Source organism: Juglans regia, chromosome 9 (genome assembly GCF_001411555.2).
Source record: "Juglans regia cultivar Chandler chromosome 9, Walnut 2.0, whole genome shotgun sequence".
NCBI classification, from domain to species: domain Eukaryota; kingdom Viridiplantae; phylum Streptophyta; class Magnoliopsida; order Fagales; family Juglandaceae; genus Juglans; species Juglans regia.
The window spans coordinates 18,973,864-18,982,695 of NC_049909.1; the positions used below are offsets into that span (position 1 = coordinate 18,973,864).

The 8,832-nt window shown below is 39.8% G+C and overlaps 1 protein-coding gene across 1 annotated transcript; it reads left to right on the forward strand.

Annotated features, from left to right (window-relative positions):
- Positions 1–221: 221 nt before the first annotated feature.
- Positions 222–948, forward strand: LOC118349444 (NAD(P)H-quinone oxidoreductase subunit S, chloroplastic-like). The gene has a single exon (XM_035693886.1). It carries the CDS (start codon positions 316–318, stop codon positions 763–765), a length of 450 nt encoding a protein of 149 aa, XP_035549779.1. The 5' UTR covers positions 222–315; the 3' UTR covers positions 766–948.
- The last annotated feature ends 7,884 nt before the right edge of the window (positions 949–8,832 follow it).

Sequence of the window (8,832 nt, forward strand, 5' to 3'; positions counted from 1 at the left end):
ACCTCCACGCTTAAAATTTATAATTAGCATTACTCTTTTATCTATAAATTAGTAACTATATAAAGAGGACATTGACGTAATTACGCATCAATATTTTGGATTAATATAATTATCTTTGATCCCAGAAATAACATAACGTAAATTGCCTTTGAACTGTATAAAAAGAAAAGATGTATTCTATAATTTTCTTTTCTAACCATAATATAGAATTAACTTATAAACCCTCCATGCGCCAATGCCCTATGTGGTCAGAATTGAAATAAGAGTCCTGTCTTTTTAACTTTCTTCTTCCTGGTAGGCTGCCACAGAACAACCATGGCTCCTTCCATCATTCCCCTGAGCATTCCAGGCTCTCCTCTTAAATCCCATTTTCTAGGAGGAAACCGCTTCTCCCATCATCTTCACAAACCCCATTTAACAATTCATAAACAGCCATCAACCCAACACCTAACAACATGCGCCAAATTTGATCTATTCCAAATCATGGGAGGCAGAGGAATCTGCAATGGAGAAAAAGGTCTTCAACAGGAGCTAAAGAGAAACATTGAAGAACAAGCATCCGCAGCCGCTGCTGCTGCAAAGCATGAAAAATCAGGTAATATTGATGCGATATCAACAAAGGATCATAGTTTTCCAGAAAACGCTTTTGAAAAGGAGCTGATGGGGCTAACTGGGGGATTTCCTGGTGGTGAAAAAGGTCTGAAAACATTCATAGAAAGAAACCCACTCTCGATGCCTGGTATGATTTCCACTGAAGAACCCTAAGTCTGATATCGATCCTCGAACCCCTCTTTGAGAAAAAGGATTCACAATGATTCATCATTTTCATATCTGTTGCATGCATGCCAATTGTGCAGTTTTTACAACTTAGGCAGCGTAAGTTCGTCTGTAAAAATTTTCTTTCAACAATATTGAAATAAAACCAATTACGTAGAGAGAGTATCTCAAGCACAGCTTCTATACTCGTAACTATTTATGTATGCCCTGTCCTTGAAATTGTCAAGTTGGGATGTTTTTCCGTCAAAACCATCAGGTTACTGCAAGAATCTGTAGATCAAAATGAACTTCAGAATGTTAGAGGCACTGTATTCCTGGAATTCGAGTTATATTGATGTGTTGTGGCAGTACATATTTATACACTTTACAAAGAAATCAAATCTGTTACAAGGGTATAAAAAATAAGGAATAACAAAAATATAAACTTATTCTAGAATATTCAAAAGCTAGTTTAAATCAGAAGGGATTGTGCTAATACGCCCGAGTCTAGTTGGGTGTCAATAACGATGAAATTCGTTCTAAAATTAACAAATTTGTCTGAAACCAATGGCTTAGTAAATACATTAGCCAACTGGTCCTTGGAGCTACAGAAGGAAACTTTTAGAGTGTTTGCAGTAACTCTATCGCGTATAAAATGGTAAGTCGATGTCCATGTATTTTGTTCTAAAATGGTAGACTGGATTTGCTTAGAGGTATATTGTCCCGATGTTGTCGTACCATAATATGGATGGCTGAGATAGGAAGATGCCAAGTTCACATAGCGTTGTTTGCAACCAAATCAGCTCAGCAATTGTAGATGCAAGAGACTTGTACTCTGCTTCTTCGGTGTTGGACCTTGCAACTGTCTTATATTTCTTAGAATTCCATGAAATGAGATACTAACCGAGAAAAACACAGAATCTATCAGTAGAACGTCTGTCATCTGGACAGCTTACCCAATCAATATTTGTATAGGCTTGGAGGATGAGATTCAAAAAAGATTTAAAGAACAGGCCATATTTTATTTACAGCAGACCAATGAGGCAATTATGGACAATGCTGACATATTTATTTACAGCAAAGACTGTCAGGTTAGTTAAGGACAAGTATTGTAATCCACCTATAAAGCAAAGTACAATCATTAAATTCAGGGGCATAAACTGGGCAGCTTGAGAGAAGCTGCAGAGCAAGATTGATATGTTTAGTATATCATGTCCAAGTTCGATGTACCACCACAAAAACACTACAATCCAAAAGAGAAAACCTAAAGATTAAATTATTAGTTTGCAACTAGTAAAATGGATAACGAGGCGATTCATCCACTGAAACAAATCAGGCTGATCATGTAATCACTCGAGCATCTCCAAGAACGTCCTAGTTAAGCAAAAGAGTAAAACGGTGCTGCACGTAAAACGGATTTTTCTTTTGAAAAATGATATTTACCGTTTGCAATTACTATGCATTCTTTTTTTAAAAAAAATGATAAATCAAAAACCTATATATAAAAATATATATTTTTTATTTAAAAAAATTATGAGCATACCTTAAAACTATTACTAATCTTTTCTTTTTACCTAAAATGATAACCTTCGATGCCTCGTTACTTGAACAAAACAGTAGTTATTTTCTAGGTCGATCTCTAGCTTCGTAGAGCAACTAGATTATTAAGACAGGGTACTAATTAGGTAGCACAGTTCGTTGCATGAGAAGGGAGAGGATTAATAAATCAGTACTAAGGGCTGGTTTGGATGCTGGGACGAAACCCAGAATTTCCTAACTTGTCTCAACCTGAGACAAGATCATATATCCAAACGTACTATTCACGACAGCTGAAGCGAGATAAAGAATTCTCAGACACTATTTATAGATATGACAACACGTAATAGTATATTATATCTGTTGTCCCTAAAGTACAAAGTACTTTTCCCCTAACCTCTCTCTTCCCTCTGTCGAACTACCCCCGTGTAGTTTTTAATGGAGCTGCCGTTCATCTAGGGTGAGACCCAGTCCAACAATGCATGACGCAGCCCTACATTCCCCGGCAGAGATCAGTTCTTCGGCCAACCTCGTTGCAGCGTGACTGCATGCGAAAACCAGCGCAACCCAGCTCCTCTGTTCGAACCGCGTCTCCGCAAGCCCTGGTTTGGAAGTGACGTCGCTTCACCCCGTCCCGTTGAAGGCACTGTGCTCCAACCCTTTGTGCGTTCAAATCAGCCTGCGAAGGGGAATCTTTGCGCCTAACCTGGTCATTGGCAGGTTAGGCGTCATTCACCCCCACCCAGTCGAATCTCTGCCCCTCTTTCTCTGCCTCTGTTCTGCGTCCTCCTCAGGAATATAAGTGACCCCAAAAGCAGACCCATCGCCTCGCGTGGCTGGCGAATTGTACCAACTAACACTGTGTTGGTTTGATCACTTCGGCTGCCTCATTGCCCCAAAGAAATGGTCTATAAAAATACGGGAACCACTCCAACCGAAGGCACCCCAATGAACCGGTGCAAGTCTCGCAACAGCATCCTGAAATCTCACCATAGATGGCTGGCCGTCCATAACTCCACCACCACCGGTCCGAAGACACGCTCCTACCAGGTATTTTTCCATCAGATTCTCACCCACTTAAGCTGGATCAGAACCTGCCCTAATATTCTCAATCTGGTGTGTGTGGAAAATACCTTCAGTAGTTGGAGTTGTTCTTGAATAGACAGGGGCATGTATTTTTCTGTAGGTTGAGATCATTAGGCTTCATTTCTCACATGTGATATTCATTATATTTGGATTGGTAGTGTTTGTATTGATGTCTATATTGTCAATGATCCGAGTGTCGTGAGGCCTTGAAATGGTTTGTAATTTTTGTTCAGTCTGTTTTGAGGACCTGGGGTGGTTTGGTAAGAACACCCTCTACATGTTTGGTAAATGTCTTGGCCGACTAAACACTTGGGGCATGCATAAATCGAACCATACCTTACTGACTATAGAATTTGATTATACAAGAGGGTCTTGGCAAGCTGGACGTTCAAGGCCATGTATCACCTTGTTGTACCAGTGTGTAAACATCACGATAGATGTTTGTGAACCTGGCATGAATTACGCACCATGGTTCTTGAGTGGTACACGGTGGTACACGGTAGGTATTTGCTTTCACCATGTTTGTGAAGCTGGACGTTAAAGGTGATTTGCTTTCACCTTTAAGACCTAACCTCTTGTATTAATGATAACAACCGACAATTATTATAATTAATGTAGTCTACGTTCAGTAACATAGACTATCTTGGTATGTCATTAACTTCATACCAAGGCTGATGCCACAACTTTCAATTGAGCTTAATTACTAGTAAATTCACAAAAAGTAATGACCGAAATTCCCGAGACCTGGAAGACGTGGTTGGAGGGCGTTAGCACAAAATGGCAGCCCATTAAATCTGTGCCTCTCGTGGGCACTAATTTGTACCACATGGCAGAGTGTGATCTCATGGGAGTAACCCATGAGGTACTCTAAAGACTACCTAAAGAACGTACAAAAGTATTAAACAAAAACTGACAGGAGAACAATATTATTTGGCTAAAATTAGTGTTTTATTTATAAATACTAATTTTATATTGTGTTTAGTCCAACACATCTCCCATCTTGAGTTTAGAAAGTTTTATAAACTTGTGTGTAATTTAATTTATAACAATTATTCCATGATTGATTCCTACCTATTTGGACTTGTTGGACTTTGTCCAACCATGGTATGATTGGAAAAAGGAAATGAGAATAACCAGCATTGGTGATTCTCATTTCCGAAAATGGGTGTCACCGTGCTCTATATATCATCTACACATCTTGGAAGCCACATAAATTGGTACTTTATTTCGTTTGTCCGAGGCCTAATTTATACCATTTCTTGTTATAGCGTTACAACTTACGCTCAACATCCAGGTCATCATCTACGAAGGTATGAAACTTTTGTGCTTTTTATAACAATTTACCACCCCGTCAACTTCTTAACTTCTTCCATCTAACCTTCTTATCTACTTACTTCATTCTAGCTTTCATATGAGAGTACAATTGTAGTAATTATGTACCAACTTCCATCTATTTCATGGCATGGTCTCATCACAATCTTATGGTGCCTTTGAACAATCGAAATCTGGTTTGGTTGTTCTCACTGCATGTGCAAACCATGGGTTTTCATTCTCCATATATTAGAACCACATGGAGAATGATACCATCGACTCGACCCGGGATGGAAGCTTATGGGCAGATGGGTTTGAGGATCTGCTCATAGAGATGTTGTATGAAGACACCATCTCGGATAGATTGAGGGGAGGGAGGATCACAAACGGTGATCATGTAAGACTTGCTGAGAGGTTGTCTGCCGTTGGGCCAAGAAATTTTAATTCTGATCAAGTTAAGGGCAAAATTGCCCGTCTCAAGCGAAGACAGCGGGAATTTACCGATCTCATGAAGCAAACCGGCTTGGGGTGGGACTCAGCGAGGAAAGCACCAATTGCTAGTGAAGAACACTGGATGAATGCCATTCGGGTAATACCTATAAATTTCGCTCTTGTTTTACAATGTATTTGTAAATAATTAAATTCATCATTCCAGCTTTCCATCTAATCACTCCCTTCTTCTGTTAGGTGAGACCATCATGGAAGCATTTCAAGACGTACGGATGCCCTAAGTATGAACAACTATGTACAATATTTGGTTGTTCAGTTGCGACTGGTACCATGCATCGGGCCTCGACAGATCCGGCCCCAGACAGTGATGATGAGCGCTTGCTTGATGAGGAGCAGCAAGGTCGTGGCTGACCATTTACTGATCATGATGCAGCCCCCTCCGCCGATCCCCACATCCCACCTAGACCCTTCTCCGCCTCATATGCTAGCGGATCTCGTACACGACAAAGGGGGGGGCCCATGAGTAACCCAGCCATTCAAGTGCAAATGAGCGAGACGCTTGATGCTATTAAACGTTCAGCCGAGGCCAGAGAACAGGCAGCGATGGAATCGATGGAGTACTGCAGGTCGAGAAAGTGCAGTAAAGGGAACACTAGCATGGAGTCATCTGGTGCGTTTGATTTGCAGATGCATTGTATGAAGCTGCTTGAAGAAGTACAACCTCCCTTACCGACCGACCTCTTTAACAAGGCGTTCGACCGCTTATTGAGCACAAAAGTGCAGAGGGCATTTGTCTCTATCTCAGATGCCCGCAGAAGCCAGTGGGCTTGGAGTTTGCAGTGATCGGTGAAAGTGTTGTAGGCTACTCGTTATTTTCGTGGCTTTTATGCATGTCTTTCTACTTATTGTCTGTTGTTTTTTCATTTCAAGACAGCTATTTATTTCCAGCATGTTTCATGTATTTCCGACGTTGAATAGCCACTTATTTGCAGGATGTTTATGTTTTCTTTAAAATATTTCACTTGAGTTTGTGATGCCTGTTAACATTTTCACACCACTACGTTGTGATTCATGAATTTGACATGTCATTATTAACCTATTTAATGCGAGTGTCAAGACCTAAATGTTATGGCAATGCCGCGTAGGCTAAAAAAAATTTCGATTACTCTGTTGATTTATTCCAAAACCGCAACGCTATCCACTTCAATTTAAAGTATGAACCTGTAATATTGTTTTGTTTTTTCATGTCCAACCATTCCAGTCTTCATAATGGATACCCATAGTAGTTCGGAAGAACCCCGATCGATGGAGACAAACAGCGAGATTGAGGATTCTAGCTCAAGTAGGACTCGTACCAGTGAGTCGGATGACCCTATGGCCACATATCAATCGAGTGGGGATGAAGCCGCAACGCAGGAGGTGAGCATCGTCTACATGATGTGGATGGCATCACAATTGAGCTCGCCTCGAGTTCTCATCCCGGAACACAATATTGGCCTACGGGGGAATCAATATATTGAAGCCGTCTTGAATGGGAACCCAAGGACTTGTAGAACAATGTTTCGAATGGAAGTGCCGGCCTTCCGATATGTCTGTGATCTTTTACGACAGTCCTTGATAATGGACCCTACAGAGAGGGTGACTGTGGAGGAATCATTAGGGATGTTTTGCCTTCTTGTTGGCCATGCACAAGGTCAGCGCATCATTGGAGACCGATTCCAACATTCGAGCGAGACAATTAACCGGCATGTGAAGACAGTCATGCGGGCGCTACATCAGCTAGGGAGAACTGTCATTAGGCCTACAAACATAGATGGGGTCCATCCTTACATTACAGGGAACCCACACAATTATCCATGATTTGAGGTATTTTATAATTTTTTTTATTTGATTTATTATTAATTGCATTATATTAAAATGGATTTCATGATATAAAAATATTTACTAGCTAATGTACTGATTTATAAATACTAATGGTTTTGCAGAAATGTCTTGGTGCGATGGACGGAACCATGATTGACGCTGCTGCACCAGCCAGACTGAGTAACGCATATAGAAATCATCGTGGTCGAATCGCACAAAATGTGTTGTGCTTATGTGACTTCGATATGAAGTTCACGTATGTATATACTGGCTGGGAGGGAACAGCACATGATGCTCGAGTATTCTTGGATGCTTTGAGTCGATCTTCGAATAAATTCCCTTGGCCACCACAAGGTAAATAATTGAGAAATTTCTTTTTTAAACAGTTCAGTTCACATGCCGTCGATCAAGTTGGTAATTAGAAACTATTTTCAGTGGCATTACTTCCAATTGTGTTGGTAATTTTTCTAATTTTGTAGGCCATTATTACCTTGTTGATTCTGCATTTCCCTGCATTGAGAAGTTTATGCCTCCATATCCACGAGAACGGTATCATAGATCTGATCGTTATAGTGGTCGTCAATTCCGAGGATATAAAGATTATTTTAACTACCGTCATTCATCCCTACGCAATATTATTGAGCGTACATTTGCGCTACTGAAAAATCGTTTCAAATATTGAATGCGATGCCTCGATATCGGCCTACCAGGCAAGGGATGCTTGTTACCGCATGTTGTACACTGCACAACCTTATTAAAACGATAACGCCAAATGATGAGTTTATTCAGGCTGCATTGGCGCTTCAGTTGAGTGAAGAAAATAGGGATGCGGACGACGAGTTGGGCGAAACCTCTGAGGTGGTTGACATGTCCCATGAGTCAGCTGCAGTTATGGCAGCACAGAGAGATGGGATTACAATCCCTATGTGGCAAGATAGGTTTGGGGAATGATTGCTATTGCCTTTGAAAGAGATAGGATGGTGAAGTAGTACTTAAATTAAAACTATTTGGTATAAGTGTATTTGCCAAGTGTGGTATGTACTCTAGTTGTTTGTGAACGTTCATCTATGATGTATGTTTTGCATATTTTGTCTTTAATGAAGTTATGCGTGTCCCAGCAAGTCACGCATATGCAAGATGTTTCAAACTAATTTTTTTTCGCGTGTTTTATTTTTTTTTTGGTGAAGTATCAGTTGTTTTCTAGGTAAATCGAATATGCAAGATGTTGTTTAATTTTTTATGGTGGATTCATTTTTTTTCTAATCTAATTTGATAATAAAACGGATTATAGGCGAAGCTTTACCCCAGCTACATAGATGAAGTAGCAGGGTATTAAATTTTAGTACTCGGTAGGTTGAGAAATAATCTAACAGCATATGCAAGCTGATAATGCGTTAAGTACCATGAAGCACATGGAATATATATTTGATTCCGTCTGTTCAATCTGAATTAATTAACTTCTTCTGTTTTTTTTTTTAACAGAGATTAAATTTATTCTTATTTTGTGGGAATTAGTTCGTAGAAGTCATCGGCATAAATATGTAGGACGTTCATGCAGAATTAGGCGCCGTACGTCTGCAGGTAGTTTTTCCTTTTTTATAATATATATATATATATAAATATTTATACAAGTATCACACAATAGGAATATAGCGAATATAGCGATTTCACGTAATACTTGTACCGAAGAAGGAAGTTTGAGTAAAGACACAAAATGTGTTGTGTCTTTATTCATATAATGGTGAACAACCATTATATGAATAAAACCAAAGCACGGGTCTGGCAGTAAAACAAAAATTCATGAATGCTATAGGGATAATTCAACTACAA

Excerpts from the sequence above, each read along its gene's own strand:
- LOC118349444 (XM_035693886.1), top strand. The coding sequence starts at position 316 with ATGGCTCCTTCCATCATTCCCCTGAGCATTCCAGGCTCTCCTCTTAAA.